The 20818-nt window shown below is 31.3% G+C and overlaps 2 protein-coding genes across 3 annotated transcripts in view; both read right to left on the reverse strand.

The window, feature by feature from the left end:
- LOC134250873 (universal stress protein in QAH/OAS sulfhydrylase 3'region-like) overlaps nucleotides 1-20818 on the reverse strand; it is a 61173-nt gene that overhangs the window by 37366 nt on the left and 2989 nt on the right. The window contains exon 4 of one of the 2 annotated variants that reach the window (XM_062733224.1): nucleotides 20219-20424. In XM_062733224.1, the coding sequence (XP_062589208.1) occupies nucleotides 20224-20424 (201 nt within the window). In that variant the 3' untranslated portion in view covers nucleotides 20219-20223. Of the gene's footprint in view, nucleotides 1-19224; nucleotides 20425-20818 lie in introns of those variants that run through there. The other variant, XM_062733223.1, reaches the window with a different exon arrangement.
- On the reverse strand, nucleotides 6916-10604 carry LOC134250870 (fibropellin-3-like). Its single transcript, XM_062733217.1, has 9 exons — nucleotides 10584-10604; nucleotides 10318-10432; nucleotides 9669-9788; nucleotides 9078-9191; nucleotides 8559-8669; nucleotides 7671-7781; nucleotides 7395-7505; nucleotides 7203-7293; nucleotides 6916-7093 (listed from the first exon to the last, which is right to left on the reverse strand). Exons 1-9 carry the CDS (start codon nucleotides 10602-10604, stop codon nucleotides 6916-6918), a joined length of 972 nt encoding a protein of 323 aa, XP_062589201.1.

A 20818-nucleotide genomic window follows, 5' to 3' on the forward strand; every position in this document is an offset into this window, starting at 1 on the left:
TGTCGGGTCCAGCAAATGATCTACCAAGCTACTATAATTTACTGCCGTATAAAGAAGAACTTTAGAAGTATAATGCTAAAGCATTATATCGATGTGTTGTTACTCATATAAAAATTCTAAACGAAAAAGCTACAAGGGACTTTACAAAATTTAAAATCGCCAAATTATCATAAATCAAACAATATCAATACGTCCTAAATTTATGCTCTTTTTACAATAATCCCCAAAGGCACTGCAATAAGCTAATTGAAATCACCTTAACAAAAAACACTATAATAAACTAAAGTTAACTAAAGTAAACTAACTATAGTACCAAAGTAAAAACTTTGGAACTTTGATTTACGATAGTGAAAACTTTGGAACTCTGATTATCTAAAGTGAAAACTTTGGAACTTTGATTAACTAGGCCAAAATAAAAAATACCTTTGTTTCCCCTAACGCGACCGACCCAATTAAATCGTGCCGACCGAAAAGATTTTTTAAATAAGATGATTCAAATATTTTTTTACTGTTAACCAAGTTTTATAAAATGCAATATATCATCAAAATAAGTTTTTATCAAAACGGCCGACATTGTTCTACTGTGATTTTCAAGCATTTATTGGAAACGAAATGACGTCCAGATGTGATTACAGGGCATTAGCTCTTCATAAAACAATGGCGACGTCTCAATCTTATGCTTTTAGCTAATCGGAATTCTTCACTCTTAAAACAATTCGATAATAAAATTTACCATGACTAATAAAGAGTGCTTCGGAGGTGTCTTGGCGTCTCATTGTGAGTGAATAAATTTTCGAAAGAGACGTTAAACAACAAATAAACAAACCTGTCTTTGAATTCAAGGTACGTAATACATGGTAAGGCCCGCCTCATGAGTAGATGAGGGGCACACCTAGTAAACACATCATTCAATTTCACTGCATTTTATTTGAGTTTTGATCTTAATAACCAGTTCATCTGTGTTCCTATGTTTACTATATGACAGTATGGAACCATAGGAGTTGTTGTAAATATGTCTGCATATTCATGCTGATAAATATAATTCAGATGTCCTTTCTTCATGCCTTTATTTAGTGGTTAAACTTCGTGACTATGACATTGTATATAGCATTTTTATCATTTGTAGATTCGGTTTGGTTTAGTAAATATTGTTAACATACTCTTTCCAAATAGTTTTGAAATCATGATTCAGTTTCCTGAGACGTCCAGTGTATTTTTCTTTAATTTGGCCCTTGAAGATTAGTTGTTTCCTTTTAATCCCTTCGAGATTTGCTAGGACGACATTTAAACATTTCCCCATTGCTCCAAATTTAGACGTACTGAGCACTTGTTTGCCATTAAGCAGTGGGGGATCTATTTTGAGCCAGCATCTTCTGCGACACTAGACACAAGTTTTTATGGTCCCCTTTAAAGGACCGTTTTCAACGTTACTCACTGGGATTTGAACCTGCGATTTAAGATTAGCCACTTACTTCATAACTCCAAAGCAAAATGCTCCAGAACCACTCCAAATCTTATGGCCGTCAAAAAAGTACATTGATCGTCTATAAGCTCTGAAGGCTGATGGAAGGTTTGAAAAAATATACTCGAATGTCTGGTCTTTGCGTATCTAAGAATCTTGTCTATTTTATTCAATTTATATAGATGTAATGGGGTGAGATATTTTACAAGTTCAACAAAATAACAGTTGTGAATTAATTAATCATGAATTTTGCTTTTAAACGGCATATGTACGATACTTAGCATTTTGTTCACAAATCGCTTTGTTTTGTACTTTTCTTATTTATAAAGGTAATTTTCCATTAAATTTTAGAATGTATTTTCAAATCTGCGGTCAGAAAATAAAATTGTTTACCTAACTACCGACCCAATTTGAGAATTTAGGGTCGGGTTAGGGGAAACAAAGAAATTTTTAATTCCGGCCTAAGAGACATGTTAATAGATGGTTTCAGCAATTTTGGTTGGGCAAGACAAGATGACCGAAAGATGGGAGATCGGACGGAAACGTTCAATGGTGTCTGACGTTGTCAAAAAAGGCAGACGTATAGGGTGACATGTGAATTTTTAAGTTTTTCTTATGCTACCGTTCAAAAAATTTTGACGGAGGGCTTAATTATGAAAAGAGTAAGTGTATAATGGTACCAAGAATTTTTAAAGAAAGTGGAATTGGTCAAAGTGTTTGCGAATCACAAAAGGGGAAACGCTTAAAAGAAACACGTTGTGTATCCGTCAAATGACGTTATATTTAGGTGTGGCGACAACCATAAAAGCGCATTGTTTAAAATCCGATATTTTGAAAAGTATGCATCATATTCCTTTGAATTTTTCAGGTCACAATTGAGATAAATAATTAAAAGCTTCCAACATGTATTATTTTTTTGCTTTACGTCGATTTATAGCAATTTTATCAAAGTTGTGACGTTACTTTTGGATCAACACTTGTAAATCAAAGTTTCTCAGGATTTTTTTTTAAACATAAATTTAACAACTCAATATTTTTTTTATCATTTACTTAGACGTTTTGAGGGAGTGGGAATACTGCGGGTTTTTGTTGTATAATTTTATTTAAATATACAAATTAGGTCATTCAAATGCAATATTTACATTTATAAAATTAAACAAAAACATGTTGATTGAAGCTAATGAAGCTGATATTTTGATTCTAAATGACGCAGATTTTATTTTAAAGTATATTATTTTTGTTCTCCATCAATAAAACTAATGTTAACGCTTCATAACCTTAAAATTACTTAAATTTAGATAAATACTGCTTATTTTATATAATTAGAATTTAAAGAATGGGAATTAAAACACTTATTTTCACTGGTTTATGGTCCTTAATCAAAGTTTCAACGTTTTTGCGATATTTAATCAAAGTTCCAAAGTTTTTACCATAGTTAATCGAAATTTCCAAAGTTTTCACCATAGTTAATCGAAATTTCTAAACTTTTTACAATAAAAAATCAAAGTTCCAAAGTTTTCAATATAGTTAATCAAAGCTTCAAATTTTTCAACATAGTAAATCAAAGTTTCAATATTTTTATCATAGTAAATCAAGGTTCCAAAGTTTTCACTTAGATAATCAAAGTTCCAAAGTTTTTTTACTATAGTAAATCAAAGTTCCAAAGTTTTAATATGAGTAAATCAAGGTTCCAAAGTTTTCACTTTAGATAATCAAAGTTCCAAAGTTTTTACTATAGTAAATCAAAGTTCCAAAGTTTTCACTATAGTAAATCAAAAATCCAAAGTTTTTACCATAGTAAATAAAAGTTCCAAAGTTTTCACTATAGTTAATCAAAGTTTCAAAAGTTTTCACCATACTAAATCAAAGTTACAAAATTTGGAAAGAGTATGTTAACAATATTTACTAAACCAAACCGAATCTACAAATGATAAAAATGCTATATACAATGTCATAGTCACGAAGTTTAACCACTAAATAAAGGCATGAAGAAAGGACATCTGAATTATATTTATCAGCATGAATATGCAGACATATTTACAACAACTCCTATGGTTCCATACTGTCATATAGTAAACATAGGAACACAGATGAACTGGTTATTAAGATCAAAACTCAAATAAAATGCAGTGAAATTGAATGATGTGTTTACTAGGTGTGCCCCTCATCTACTCATGAGGCGGGCCTTACCATGTATTACGTACCTTGAATTCAAAGACAGGTTTGTTTATTTGTTGTTTAACGTCTCTTTTCGAAAATTTATTCACTCACAATGAGACGCCAAGACACCTCCGAAACACTCTTTATTAGTCATGGTAAATTTTATTATCGAATTGTTTTAAGAGTGAAGAATTCCGATTAGCTAAAAGCATAAGATTGAGACGTCGCCATTGTTTTATGAAGAGCTAATGCCCTGTAATCACATCTGGACGTCATTTCGTTTCCAATAAATGCTTGAAAATCACAGTAGAACAATGTCGGCCGTTTTGATAAAAACTTATTTTGATGATATTGCATTTTATAAAACTTGGTTAACAGTAAAGAAATATTTGAATCATCTTATTTAAAAAATCTTTTCGGTCGGCACGATTTAATTGGGTCGGTCGCGTTAGGGGAAACAAAGGTATTTTTTATTTTCGCCTTATTTACATTCTTTATTCTGTAAGTCTGATTGATTAACAAAAATGTCGCTAGTGATGATTCCCATATTTTGAAGCAAAAATGCATTACAACTCGTCGAGCCTTTTTCCCCATTTCGACAATTCCTTTGTTCAATTCAACAGATTAAAACAATAATGTCTATGATAACAAATACCAATGCCGTCATTTAATTTTCAGTTAAAAGCTAGAAAATGACGAGAATTGTGTCTTTCAAAAAAAAAAAATGGGAGATTAGGTGCTTTTTTCAGAATCTTTTTAATGTGTTTGTCTATATCGTTTTAAGAAAAAACTACACTTTAAAACGTGAAGTTCCGCTGTGACGCGCCAACACCCCCTATACTCTATGTTTTGAACATCTATAAAATAAATTTAAAAAAAATGCATTAAAATAAAATTTCAATGTTAATTAGATTCATGTTTATGCATCTTTTGGTATATTGTATTTGATAATAAGACGCCAAATATAAAACATATGGACACAGTGACATTATTACTTTTGGATCAACCCTCGTACTATAGAAAAAAAAAATTGGAACTTTGATTTTAGTATGGTAAAAAGTTTGGAACTTTGATTTACTATGGTAAAAACATTGGGACTTGAATTTATTATACTGAAAACTTTGGAACTTTGGTTTACTATAGTGAAAACTTTGGAACTTTGAATTACTAAAGTGAAAACTTTGGAAGTTTGATTTACTATAGATAACTATAGTTTACTACAGTATTCTTTTTTGTTAGGGCAGAAACATCAACTCAATAAATAGTGAAACTCAGAAATTTCTATAATTTGTATTGTTCATCAAAATTAAAGAATTAAAAATACTCAAATTTTAAACAAAAGTATTTTGAGTGATGATTTTAAACGTATGTTGGAGTTCCTTATTGAAACCATTCACCAGGTATTGTCCGGAGACAAGGTGATCCAACAACTACATGCACGATACCAAATTTATGTAAAAAAACTTCATGAGAAGAAGTAAAGTACAATGACCTTAAACATTCAGATATTTCAAAGGCATTTATCACTTAAGGTTAAACGAGATGTTTCTGTTTTCTATACTTTTGCAATGTATAAAAATGTGTAACATCATAATTACCCTATGACTTCTAAACTGGTTTCTGATTGCACCTGATCCCACCTCTGATGTTTTGGAGGTCCTTGTTTGCTCTGCTCCTATTATGTATTGTTTTATGGACTTTTGATCTTGAAAACTGTTTGTTATCTCCAGATTTTTAATTGTCTTTATAAAAATCAAAATGTTCATATTTGTAAATTTTGGCAATTATAATCATTTCGAAAAGGACTATAAAACACAATAATCTGGTATCTTGCACAAATGCCCAGTAAGGTATCCAAATTTTTGTCATCTTCGCTAGCCAAGGTTTTCTGATACGCTACTCTCCTCAAAATCCCTTGGCATACGGTGTTGATAGAAGTTGGGTTTTCTTCTCGAGTTCTGATTGGGATTCGGTACACCCGGTCGACCAATCGGCAATAGTTTTTGTAAATGGCGATATTTGCGTTCGGGATACTTCTTGACTCTTTAATCTCGGAAATGAAAAACGCAAGTAAACAACGATCCGTAAGAGAACATGCAATTCTATGAATAGCTATGGTGTCATCCAATATCTTCTAAATATATGATTAAGAATCTATATTGAAGCTTCAGATTTGTACCATAAATATAAATAAACATAACTCAATTAAACTTTGATAAATTTTTTTTTTTGAACACGCGTCTTTATTTCTGTCGATGACGCAATCTGTGCGCACCTGATATATTCGAGATCACGTGACGAAAACAATTCCGTCTTTTAACTTCACCGTATGCCAAGGGTTCATGAGGAGAGTAGCGTATCAGAAACCCTTGGCTAGCGAAGATGAATTTTTGTGAGTAAACATGTTTAAGTAGCAATGCATAAACGACAAAATCTCAGGAAAAAATATCATTTAGGAACTATCGTTTGTCCTTAACAATAGATACTAGTTTTCCATCCATATAACAATTCGATATACATGTATCCAAGTGAACTTTAAAAACAAGAAGACACACAGTGCAAGAATCGATTTTGAATGTAAAAGTACTCTGTTTATACTAAATATGTCTATTTGGTGATATAAACAGTTAGGGTAGATGATCTGTACTGCACTGTACAAGTCTCTCTTCAGGTACAAGTATAATGTAGGCCAACTCTCTTGAGTTCATTGTGTTCCATTATCAAATTTCAAACAATAGTAAGTGAGGAAGGTTATCATTATCAACATTTTTATCAATGGTTGATCAGAATATAAATAATTTATTGTCTGAGTTCAAACGCGGTCAGAAAAATTTATACATCAGGAAGCAAAACGGTAAATTTCCTAGTTTCAAGCTGTAGTCTTATTAAATGTAAATGATGTAAATGTTTTCCTATTTTGCTGATGTCTGAAATTATATCTTATTGATATTAAAATCTTATTCACGTTTCTTACTTACAAAAGAGAAGGGAAATACATTTTAATGTATTACACCAAAAAAATCTAAGAATTGTGAATATTTTTTTTTTAATTTTTGTGATTTTTTTAAAAATTTCAAATGAATAAAAAATTATCATTGCAAGGAGGTTTCTGGATCCAAAAACCTGTCTTTCGATTCAACATTGTGAATGTGAATACCTACCCCCGATAATGCTTGATTGTTACAATTAAACAAAATTCTTTAAAATTATCAAACATTTCTCTTCAATCAGTAAACATCAGTTCCCAATTACTTAGTCACAAGTAGAAATCTTTTTATGAAGAAAATTGCTGTTTATCTGTTGCTGCAGAAATTTACTTTTGACTGTCCAAGATTTCCATCCGGAAACAAAACCGGATCTGGTTGCGGGATAGTATGAACCACTTGTACTGCATTGCGAGAAAATTGGGTTTTCGTCTGTCCAAGTTTCATGTTTCCAAACGGAAAAGGTGGTATAGAATCTATCTGCTTTCTATAACGAAATGGTGTACACATGATTTACACATAATGGGTGCATCTAGATTCAGCTTATAACATGTAATTAGTATTGCTTGTTTTAAAACAGAATTTTTTGGTCTTACTTCTTTTTTCTCCACATGACATACAATCCGAGCATAGTCGCCACGATTCCCAATATCCCAAGCAATATGGTTATTAAATATGTTGCATTCACTAGAAAATAATTAGTAAAAGTTTCATTTACTTAACAAAGAAGGAAATTAAAAAATCGTATTCACAGAATGAATTATAGATTTTTTCCGTCCAAATATTACCTTGCTCACAACGATTTCCAACGAACAAAATGTCACAGGTACACGTATATTTAGCGATTTTGTCAACACATTCGCCATAAATACATGGTGAGCTCACACATTCGTTGATTTCTATTTTTTAAAATAATTTTTAATAAATTGAATACTATAGAATTATTACTACTATAGATGATTACTATTAAAAGTTGACAGGAATTAGGGAATTTATATGTACACCAGGTTGATATTTACTTTTCTTTTTAACTTAATATGTAGTTTAACATTTAATTAATTAACCTGTTTCACAGTTAACTCCTGTATATCCAGGCTGGCACTCACAAGTGTACAAGTTCACGTGATCTGTACAGTTTCCGTGAACACATGGTGAACTCTGGCATTCGTTGATGTCTATAAGGCCAAAACAAATGAATATTAATTACATTTTGATATACGTGTACATGTATTTGATATTTTTGAATGTTCCTTAAATGTAAAAATTTTTCCTGCTATGAGAATTCAGGAGAAAGAAGATGAAAATAACGACCACAGATCAATTTCATAATTCAAATCAAGAGGAAGGCAAAACCATGGTCTGCTGGAGATGCCAGATGTGGGGTCAGATACCTTAATTGGCAATTAAGCTATAGACTTAAATGTGCATGAAATTTCAATCGAACTCAATCAATATTCAAGTAGCCTTTAGGAAAAGAAATTCCGAAAAGTCAGGACCTATAAATTAATTATTGGAATATGTGACACGGAAATATTAATATGAATACTTGCATGCAAACAATATGATGTCATGAATTTTTAAAATATTTGATTTAAAATAAGCGCTCGTGGATCTCAAACTCTAAATTTCCTTTACAAACAGCATCCTACTCAATCTTGATAGAAGAAAGGAAAAACTCCATCGTAAAGTTTTCAATGCGGCAGACAAAAATGGGGGGAAAAACAAACGAAAAAGTCTTAATAATTTGGATCATATTTTAATAGAAATGAATTCTATTGATGCTATTTAATGTGGTTCGAATATTTTCATCTCTGCTCTGTGCTTTTCTGATATGTAACACTAAGTGACGTTTTCTAAAAATATGTTTGTTTTAAGCTCTAACAAATTTCAGTAACAGTAAGTCAGGTATACAGTACAATAAAAGGCAATATGTTTGAAGCAAGATGACTCACCCGTTTGACAGTTTATTCCAGTGTATCCGGGGTCACAAGAACACGTGTATTTATTGACATGATCTATACAGCTACCATGAATACACGGCGAACTGGCACACTCATCTATATCTAAAAATGGAAAAATGAGTCAAATTAATATCTAGATTATTCCTTGATGTTAACACAATTATTTTTCCATCTTCATACAAAACCCTCATCAGCTGTTCTTCTTGCCGGAAAAGCAATTGCATCCTTATGTTTGTGAAATTAAAATTATTTAAACATAGGAGCACTTAAATTTAAATAATCCAAATTTTAAAAAGAATCGTTTTGCTAACTTATTTCAATAAACAAATTGTATGTATTTTATCTAAACTTCATTTTCTATTATAGATAAGAGCATTTAATATTCACGTTCCAAATGTTAAAAACGGATTTTCAAATATTTAACTTTTTAAAAAGTTCTATGGAAAAACCCAAATTATTACCAGCATAGCCTCCGTTAGAAGCGAGTTGTCTTGCTAAATGGTACTTAACTGTTTTCACAATGGACACCATTGTATCCTGACAGACAACTACAGGTATAACCATTTAGTCTCGGGGAACATGACGCTCCATTTTGACATGGATTGCTTCTACAGTAGTCTATATCTGTAATGATTTGTTGTTGAGAATACTGACATGTTATAAAAACGTTTGCACCCTCGTTTAAATCTTCATTTCTTCAGATAAAGGAAGTCTCTTTAAAGATAATAACCTTTGAATGATTTTAGTTTCTTTGAGATTTCATAAGGTCTTCAAATCTCTAAATATTTAAAATTATCTAAATTAGAAAATATATTGTTTAATTTTTTCACATTTATTATTCATTTCATTAAAACGTATTTAAGGGCAAATTGCTGAAATGTTTAAGATGGCTTAAATGTAAATGAAGCAGCATATAAAATGAACGAAATCAAAAATATAACTCTCTTTTCCTGTATAAACGAGATTTAAGACATTAAACTAATGGACAAAAGCACAATTCTCTCACATTTAATTGTGGTTTGGGATTTATAGAATAGCATAAATAGAAGCTGCGTACTGTACGTAAAAAGTGAATTGCCTTGATAGATAAAATTATATTACATGATCTACAATCTGTATCCGGATCATAACCACTTAAACAACGACAGTTATATCCTTTGACAGATGAGTCCAATGTGCATGCTCCTCCATTCTGGCAAGGTTGTCCGTAACAAGCATTACCTAATTGAAGTTAATTATAAATTAAGCTTTTATACATATATTTTTGTCATTAACTAAAGTTGCATGCTTTCATCAATATTTACCATACTGTAAATCACTTTTTTATTTGTGCGAACTTTATTTAAGCCTAATTAAAATGAAGTATCGCGAAAAAAAGTGATCTACAGGATAAGAAAGGAGTCTTAACATTTAAATTTGATAAATAACAGTGCAGAAGATTTACGTATATTTATCCACAACCAATTAGGTTCACATTTTGTTTGTCGTTTGATTGCAAATAATCAATAAATGGGATTACAAATGGATATATTTTTTTAAATGGGAAAATACTCAGTTCTCTTTACATATAAAGTATAAAAGTTTTGCTTGAGGTTTTAACAGTAAGATTGATTGTATGTTGTTTAACGTCCCTAGTATTTCACTCATATAACTTCACTTCACTCATATAAAGACGCCTTAATTTAATGTAAGATTATTTCAAGTGTTAATCAAGAGATTATTCTGTTTTTGAAGTAAAGATGTTTCATACTTGTGCACCCAGTCCTGTAATGTGCTGGACAAGGAGTTGAGAGGTAACAAGTCTGTCCTGAGGTACATGGATTATTTAAACCACAGTAGTGTTCCCTGGAATTCTCGTTGTGTTGCTTAAAAAAATGAACAAAATTTGAGTCTCACTAGTACTTCATCACTTAAAGTATCGCTATGTCTTACTTTTAAAAATTCATATAAAATAAAGAGGTCAAAACAACTGGTTATAATACTTGTATTGATCATATCAAAACATTATACATGTACTTTGTAACTGAAAAATATCATTTATGTATGATACCTCAATGAAAATGTAGTGGAAATTAATAAAAAAAAATCAAAGAGCTAGTCAGACTAAGTTAGGTAAGTTTTTACTCACCATACAACTGACTTTGTTAGTTTCACAGTAAATCTCATCTCTGTTACATCTGGGGTCACTACGCCTATATCTATTTAAGAACTGATTGGCAACATCATTTGATATTTCTCCAGGTACAGTAATAGCATCTTGGCAAAAAAAAAATCAATATGCATAAAACTATTTTATGTAAAAAAAGTTTTGCCATATGCAATTTTACTTAATCTAAAATAGAATTGCAATATGGTAAAACTTAATATGAACGTTATAACTAAACTGCTTGGATTTTTTTCCTTTAAATTTCAATAACCATGTAACATGTAAGAATTGATTAACAGGAAAATGTACTTTATACAGTAAAACATTTCCGCCTTGAAAACCTCTGCAAAAAATATAAAGATATTGCTGCCTTAAACTTACCAAGGAAGACACAATGGGTTAAGAAAAGTACACTTGCTGTTGGAATCAAATAAATGGTTGTCATTTTAAACCTAGTAATTTGAACGTACTACAGGTGTTTGAGACTTCGTAATTTGCTTCCCGTTTATATGTGCTGATAGGTAATACTTGAAAGGGTAAACTGACCAATCAGAGCTCATTGTCAAAAGAGACTCAGTGGTGTAGATACATTGTAATATAAAGAAGCAACAGAAATGGAAGAGAAAAAAAACATTAAAAAAAAGCATCACAATTAGACGGATTATATGAATCTGTTAACCCATTTTTTCGAAATAAATCCTTTAAGGAAAAATCTGCATAGGCTTTCGTTGAATAGTATGTGAAATAAATCAAAATTAAAACGAAGAAATGTAAAAATTCAATTTTTTTTAAGTATCAATAAATCAATTGAATGTATAAACAAAAGATTAATGTGTTTAACTATCCTGTAAAAATTATTAGTTCTTCGGAGAATGTTTTTTTTAAATCTCTCCTCGAACAATTTAACTTGATAAAGATAAAATAAAAATCAATCAAATTTGTGTACATTCCTTACTATAAGTAATTGATTTTGAAGACGTGCTTTTTACAGTATGAGATAACACCCTAAAATGTACATCTACATATAGCAGCATATAACAACTTACAGTATTCATACTCCAAAACAACAAATATCAGTAGCAAAACAAACATGGACGTATGAAACATCGTAGTAGAATGAGGTGCCATAAAAGAGAAAGCATTCCCTGTTAATAGATTTCGTCGTTTAAAAAAAAATTGTTCACACATACAGCATGCTCGTGAGTATCGAGTCAATTGGGTGATATACATTTCATTTGCAGGTGATAAGGAATATTGCAACATAAGTAAAGGAAGTTGACGATAGAAAAAAATGATTGATTGATTGTATGTTGTTTTCCGTACCATTCGAGAATTTTTCACGCATAATTCACTCACGTTTGTCAATAGAGACGTCACCATATACCGGTGAAGGGCTTCAAAGTTTGCTCCTTATTTGGCACTCTCGGCCATTGAGCAGCACTAGTTCTTTATCGTGCCAATGCCTGCCGTGACACGGGACCTCGGTTTTTAAAATCTCATCCGAAGAGTCGCAACTTCCACTTCAAGTGCCGAGCGCATGGTGAAGGAACAGTTGTTATCCGTTTTTTATCGACTTGGGTCAGTCGCGGACGAAATTCGAACTCACAACCTTCTGATCATGAAACGAACTCTGTGCCGACTGAGCTAGCTTCCGTGAACGGTCTAGAAAAAAAAATGTTATTATGTTAATCATTAAGCTTTTTCTAGTATAATATCCAAAATATAAAACATATGTCAGACACTGTACTATCTTTATTTCAATCTCACTGATATATGAATCGACTTGACATATGAATGAGTAACCATTGTTACTTAATACTTCGATTAAGTATTAATCATTAATACTTCATCGAGAAACATTTATTTCCGAGTTGAAGGCCACAGCAGCATACTGTGCATATCTTAGAAAATCCGATGTCTTCGAAAGGACAAGATACCTGATTTGGAAGTCTCTGTGAACAATGCAAAAATTCACTGTGAAAAACATGTCATCATTGTCACAAAATAAATATTTATTCTAAGTTATGGAACTCAAAAAGTGCACAGGTAAGACAAAAAATATGTCAGTTTCCGAATTTTCTGATTTTAATGCAAATTAACATCTATTTCAAAGCACATTTTGTTTCAGAAAACAAATAGCACAAGTTTGCCTGTCTACTAAAAAATATATATCTTTCATGTACTAGTATTAGATGCATTTTGCATATAAAAATCTCAGATAAAGCTTGTGCTCTATGTTTCCCGAAGTGAAAAGTTTCTGAGATTAAAGAAATTTGAGAAAAATCAGTAAAATGTCCTACTTTGGCTATCTCTCTCTCTCTCTCTCTCTCTCTCTCTCTCTCTCTCTCTCTCTCTCTCTGACTCTATGCTTCAATGCTTTGAATGAAATTAATGCTGGTTTTAAAAAAAGGTTGATTTAAAGTTCTTAACTGCAGACTATCATAATTTTAACTGTGTTTGATTTTTGCATCATACAAGGGGAGAAATTCGGTTGTTACCATGATTTTTCCTTTAAAAGAAACGGCAAAGATACGATTTTTTTTTAAGAAATACCTTATTCAAAATGCATATGCAAGGTAGTATTACGCTGCATGTATAGATTAAAAATAGCATATTTTAATATAGGATATTTGACTAGGAAAACAAAACTAAGAGATTGTATTCATTTTTATGCATTCAATTCGACGACGTTTTGTCAATTAACAATGGTAATTTCCATTCTTATGTCGATACGATTTATCCCGCTAAGCTTGAGATAAAAGATATTACAAAGTCTGACACATCTGTTTCATATTTGGATATTTTACGTGAAAAGACGTTACTGGTAATCTAAAAACTAAGCTCTATAATAAACGTGATGTCTATCGTCAGTTTCTATCGTCAACTTCCCTTACTGGACTTTTACAAGAAGCAATGACTTCTACAGTTGACGGTTTACATGGACATTTAAACTGGTATCATGTACGGAGGTACAGAATTGATAATACATAAGAAAACCTTTCTAGTGGTCAAGGTATGGTTTTAGGGGCACGTAAATGTGAAGGCCGGGAGTTGAGGGTAGGGTGGTTGTCGTTTTCTTCAAGAACAGCTTATATGTGCATTGAAATAACCCGTTATTTTCGTTTATGTTGAGCTAAATATGTAAGTATATCGTAAAAGAGCCATCATACTTTGTCCTTGTGTAAAAGTAAGCCGTCAGCTGTAAAAGTCAGCGCTCCTCGTAAAAGTCCACTTATGCAGCAATATACCTTCATCACTTGCATACGGAGTCTCAGTTGATTCCATACGCAAGAGCATGCTCTACGTATGAGCAATTTCTGAAAGGAGGTAAATTATTGACAAACAAGTTGATGAAATAAGACGTTCAGCTTTCTCCTTTGAAGTCATCATTTTGAGTTCTATGGTCGATACAATGACCTTGTCAGAAAGTACAATTTATCATCGAATCAATTGCTAACTGACGTTTTTCATACTAACTGTTATTCAATTATTTATACACTGAATTGACGACGGGTTTTTTCCGTTATTTCCCGATCATGACAAGGAGCACATGGCGGGTGTGACCGGTCGGCAAGGGGTGCGCACTTCTCCAAGGCACCTGATCCTACCTCTGAGGGTTTGGAGCTAGGCCCGTGTTTTCTATGCTCCTATTTTGTATTGTATTATGGAGTTTTGATCTTGAATACTGTTCTTTATCTCCATATGTTTCATACGTAACTGTTATTTTCTTCAAATTAATATTTGCAATTAAGACATTAACTAGAAGCTACGTACCTATACTCAAATTTCAAGTCAGTTACTAGTAGCCAGTTACTTGTAGCTTACTTTAATTACGTGTCGTAGCCAGTTACTAGTAACCAGTTTCCTTTGCAAAGTACATTACTTAATACAAATGTTTTAGATATCATTATTTCGAGTAAATATATGATTGTACAGAAATGATAAAACGTAAAGACACATCGCAAAACCTAATTTTTTAAATTTCAAATAAAGAAAAGATTTAAAACCTAAGAGCACTATAACAAGCACTGAAGTACACATATACGCCCCCCCCCCCCCAAAAAAAAGAAATAAACACCTCTTCTGGAAACATACTGGTTTAAAATTGATATTTAAACAAATAATGTCATAGAAGGAAGAGAAAAACGAAAAAAAGGTAAATTCCCTTGGAACTTTGAACAAATAACATGCAATATACATGTTAAACATAGGCCTTTTTAAAAGCTTATTTCTTTTTAATATATTTGACCAAGTAGTCTTCCTTATTCGATATATCCAATCCGTTTGATTTTAGTTTTGAAGACCAAAGTTAAATGCTTTGATTTTTTTCTTCAAAAGATTAACAAATATCGACAACACGTCAAATGCAGACACTTGTTCCTTATCTCAAACGTCTCCTTAATGTCAATTGAAAAATATTTGTATTTAAGAGCATTAACAATGAAGGAAGTTCATTGTAACTGTAACTGTAATTTTCAACAGAAACCCGTCTATCAATTGAAAAAGAAAACCGTTTTAATTATTTTCCCAACATTATGTAAAATTTGTTTATTCTAGGATTAACCTAAAGTTTTTGATACTTTTTATCCTTATTGTTCCTCTCATAACAAGTGTGAAAACATTCCTATTGATCATGTAAAACTCAGTTTGCGACCGTTAAATCAGCATTAACGGTCGCAAATTCCAAATTAGAAGATAGTTATTCCCTAATTATCAATACCTTAACAATAACAAGAACTGATATTGAGAAATTAATTAGACAAAATTACACAATTTATTCGTTTTCTATATACAGGTGAAAATGTTTGCAGATATTAGAAAAAATCCTTAAATGTAATTGAATGTGCATTTTGTATAAAATATTTTATTCTTTTTCAATTTTTTTTCTGAATATGATGACTAGGTACTGTCAAAAGCCAGTAATACAAGGATTCTGCCTCAAAATATTCTCTTCGCAATAGTTGGTTAACCAGGAAAGATACAACAATAATTCTTTCATTTACACAAACTGAATATTTATACTCCTAATTTACCCCCACCCGTGTCATCCCGGTTTAAAACGGAAATTTCAAACTTGCATTTTGTATAAAATATTTTATTCTTTTTCAATTTTTTTTCTGAATATGATGACTAGTTACTGTCAAAAGACAGTAATACAAGTATCCTGCCTCAAAATATCCTCTTCGCAATAGTTGGTTAACCAGGAAAGCTACAACAATAATTCTTTCATTTAAACAAACTGAATATTTATACTCCTAATCTACCCTCAACCGTGTCATCCCGGTTTAAAATGGAAATTTCAAAACTTAAACGTACATCTTCAGGATACCAAAAACAAGTTTTTTTTTCTGCCACTTTGAAAAGTTCAAGAAGGGTACAGGAGCCGTGTTTTTCTTAATGTCTTTTTTCATTCTTATCTCCCGTAGGGAGAGGAAAATAAGAACTATAGAAATATTTAACGTTTACCGGGCTTTTTAACGATTGTGATATTTTCCATACCAGGAAAAGTCAGAACCAGTGTAAAGACAAATAAAAAACCCCATCGAATAATGACCGGGGGAGTATTTTTCAACGAAAAAAATTACCCCCAGGTCGTAGAAAAAATCATTTGTTTAGCAAAAGAGCCCCGGGGGTCGTTATTTTTTATGTGAGTTCTATAAAAAATTGACCACCGTTGAAAAATAACCCCTTTTAAAGTATACGTAATTTAAAAACAAAATCTACAAGTTTAAATCGATGGAAAGCATGAAGTCGGCCGCAAAAATATATCATTTTAGCATTTAAAAAAAATTTCCACAACGAATCTATAGGAAAAATAAAAATACTTGTACCATGCAGGGTATATATCTTTATTTAATTTTCAGTATAACCAAACGAAGTAAATTAATACATGTTTATAAGAAACAACATCCTCGCAAACCATAGGTCCTGAATCAACACATTGCAAGTGGTCCAACGTCAACGTTTTATCTTAAGTCCCCTGGCTTGCGAGGATGAAGATAAGATAGTATCATCATAGAATTATTGAATCAAAAACAATAAATAAACATAAGTATTAAACATGCCTAATTTAGAATGTGTGAATGCTGACAAAAAAGGACGTGCAACATGCTAATATCGTGGATCTTTGTTATGTTGTGTGACAAACCCAATGTTCTACCAAAATAGAATTTAAAAAATCGTTGTGTCATTTGCAACTGTAATAATTAATGTTTACAATTCAATATTTACGAAAGTCATTTTCTAAAAAAAATTCAACCGTTACTTTCAAACCTTTTAATTACAAAAAAAACTTTACATGGCCTGGACATCGAGTATCTGAAACATAATCCTCCATTGTGTTCATGTTCATCTTACCATATAACTATAGTCCTGATGGACACGTTATTACAGGTGACGTAAATAAAGTTAATAATGAAGACCATAGATCACTTATTTTAAAAGGTCCTAAATATAGGGAAACCCAATCATATAACTGGCGTCGGAATTTCATAAACATTATAGATACTGTTAAATTACGCAAGGCATGGGTCAGATATGAAAAAGAAGACATTGACACATTGTCAGAATAAAAAAAAAGTATCAGATCTAAATTAAAAGACTGAATGGAGATATGAAAACCATCTATTCTTCTGTATTCAATAATCCAGAAGTGAAAAAAGAATTAGATAGATGATTACTCGATCAGTACGTACTGGTCCCTGACAAAGCATATACATGTAACGATATTGTCTTCGTTTGGAAGGCTCATAATATAAATAGTATTTAAGAAGAACTTGGATGTAATTCTACAAGTGGTTGTCCAATTTATAGTCAAAGTTCCCTTTCTAAGGAAGAAATTCTTCAAAATCATGTGTAAGTTCTGAAATTTTTTAATATCTCAAAGAACCAAAATGAAATTGAACTACCATATATATATTGGATTCTGAAACAAGAATCCTTACAAACAAATATACATAGCGGGTTCCAGTAAATGTTCAACCAAGCCTCTTTCTTTACTCCTCACTAAAATATTAACAGTAGCTATATAGGCATACTCAAAAATTACAAAGAACTTTTGGGCAATTTGAAATCGCAAGAGCCTACCAAAATCAACAGCTTAAAAATATTTGACTTTTCAACTTTATACACAACCGGACTCCACGATAAATTAAAGTCTAGGCTTTTTGATATCATTGACAGCTACATTTACAATAAAAAATTGAACTCGTTAATTTACTAACCTTGTCATTGGTCATTTACAAAATTATTATGATTGTACACACAAGTACTCCAATGTTGATATTAAAAAGATGCCTGAGTTTCTAATTGACAATATCTATGTTGTTTTTGAGACCAGGTCTTCAAACAATCTATTGGAATTTTCATGAGTACAAATTGAACCCAGTTATTAGCATACCTATTTCTGTATTCATATGAGGCAGAATTTGTGCGAAATCTTATGTATGAAAAGAAGAAAACACTTGTTGTGGCCTTCAACTCGACATTTAGATATATCGAAGACGTATTGGCAATCAGCAATTGTAATTTCCAATCTTACTGAGATAAAAGATACCACAAAGTCTGACACATCAGTTTCATATTTGGATATTTTACTTGAAAAATCAAATTATTTTACATTGTGTTGTACAGTTAGAATGTTTTAATGACATGTTAGAATGACATAATTTTATCAGTAACCAAGAAAAGAGAAGGAAACTAATTTGTTCATTTTCATTAAGAAAGCAGCTGTTGATGTCAATGAGATGAAGTCAAAAAGTCTGGAACTCAATATACCGTGGAGGAATGGTTTAACAAAGTTTGATAAAATTGTGTGATTTTGAAAATTGAAATATAATTCTTTAGAGTTTTTGATTATTTTTTCTTATTTAAACCACTTCTTAAAGTTTAACACTACTCCATACGTTTCTTCCTCTATGTTGTAAATAATAAAGAAAAAAGCTTTTTAGAACATAAACATTACCATTCTTATACTGAATGAATTCGTATTCTAGATCACTAAATTGATTGTATTTTGTTTAACGTCCTTCTCGAGAATTTTTCACTCATATGAAGACGCCATTACCACTTGTCGGTGGAGAGCTGCAAATTTTGTCCTATACTCGGCACTCAGGGCCATTGAGCAAGGATTGAGGGATCCTTTTCTTGCCAACACCTACTGCGACACGGGGCCGTGGTTTATACGGCCTCCTCCGAAGATACGATATTACCTACAATGGCCTATTCAATACTTCATTGAGTAGGGCTTCAGAATAAAAAAAAATAATATGTATAAAAATATTTCTCTAGTATATTTGTTGAATTGAAATCTAGTATACTTGTGCCCATGCATATTTAAAGAAAATACTAGTAGTTCAATTTTAACTTGAATAATCATACGTATCATTGATATTTTAATTTCATAAAAATACTTATAAATTGAGACACACCGCAGGATCCAGAAAAACTGTTGTAATAAAACTTCATTTTTTCTTGAAACCCTTGAAATCACGAATAAAAACTCGAATAATATTCGTAAATAAATCAAAATAGTTTACTTGTAAAATATAGATTTATAATTAGGCAATCCATGATTTCCAACTTCACCTGATATATTAATATAAAATATGAATAAAAAGACATGATGATGAATAGTAAACAATGATAAACACACTCGTACCTCAGGCGATTGTGAAATTATAGATCAAATGTAAAATTTTATGAACTTTGTGTGTTAATGCTTCTAATTAAAAAAAACTACAAATATATATTGCCTTGCAAAACTTATCTTTTTTTTTAAATCTGCTTATGTTCAAACGTGCCACTTTTGAGTTAAAATAGGTATTGCGCAATATGCAGATTCAATTTTATTGTCATTCATTAGTTATGAATAATTGTTAATGCTTCTAATTAAAAAAAAACTACAAATATATATTGCCTTGCAAAACTTATCTTTTTTTTTAAATCTGCTTATGTTCATACGTGTCACTTTTGAGTTAAAATAGGTATTGCGCAATATGCAGATTCAATTTTATTGTCATTCATTAGTTATGAATAATTGATTACCAACAAAAAGAAGTTTGAAGATGACTGATATTACGAACAACTGTATTCCCAAACATCTCAAAATCGGTGACATAAAATGTAATTAAGAACAAAATGCAATAACTGTATACAGACATATTTAAAATGCTGATAGAAAAAGAAATTTCAAAACGCCTTGTACTTCAGATTACTTACTTACTTATCCTCTCTATGCCCGGAGGACGCATGAGGCCGTTTGTGCTTCATATAATTTTTTTTTTAAATACTACTAAGTTACGCTGATTTTCTTTCGTATTATATGGAAAAAATATGAAGGAAACTTGAATCATTTACTATTCTGTAACACAACTAACTGCCTATTCGTCAATGTTTTTAGAATACTAATAGAAAATTAAAGAATCAGTATTAAAAATCGCCGACACCTATATATCCATTTCAGGTGCTTGAAGTTTTAGCGAGGGTTTTTATACATAAATAATAAAAGATTTAGTCCATTTTGCAAATGATGACTGGACAACGAGCATGATGCATAATAAATTCGCTGGTACTTCCTAGAATGGTTCTCCTTATAGCTCCCATCCCTCTAGTTCCTGTTACGATAAATTTGGCATTTTCTTTATTTGCCACATCTACGATCGCATGTTCTGGTTTCGTGTCCACTATCTCAATACGTATCTCTGGATTTATCTGTTTTAAAAATAACAGAGTAACGTTTATTTAAGTATTAACCAAAACTATTAAAATGTCTTTTAAATGAACAATTGTCATTTGTCTTGTATCTATTTTCTAAAGTGATCAATATTTTTTACGAAAATAATTTATAAATCTTTGGTTTACTATTAAATCCTTCTTTTACCCAAGTAATACTTATTTAAGGATTCACAATTAATTGGGTATGTCAGGGCATAAACGATAGTTTGAAAAGTGAAATAATTTGCGTTGATGCTACCTGATATATCCAACAAACTAGCCAATGACAGTGATTCTTCATATTCATATTTAATTGTGATGTCTCCTATGTATTGGAGTTGGATATGATTTTCATCCGATGAGTTGTGTGTTTCATATCCTCCAGCATTGG

The sequence above is a fragment of the Saccostrea cucullata genome, unplaced genomic scaffold (assembly GCF_032062105.1).
Source record: "Saccostrea cucullata isolate Sc308-1 unplaced genomic scaffold, CSIRO_AGI_Scuc_v1 ctg15, whole genome shotgun sequence".
Taxonomy (NCBI): Eukaryota; Metazoa; Mollusca; class Bivalvia; order Ostreida; family Ostreidae; genus Saccostrea; species Saccostrea cuccullata.

Coding starts and splice junctions, on each gene's coding strand:
- LOC134250870 (XM_062733217.1), bottom strand. CDS start 10,604: ATGATATTTTTCAGTTACAAA. Junction 9,192..9,668: donor GGATACAGATTGTAGATCAT/GTAATATAATTT, acceptor AAATCATTACAG/ATATAGACTACTGTAGAAGC. Junction 7,294..7,394: donor TGGAAATCGTTGTGAGCAAG/GTAATATTTGGA, acceptor ATTATTTTCTAG/TGAATGCAACATATTTAATA.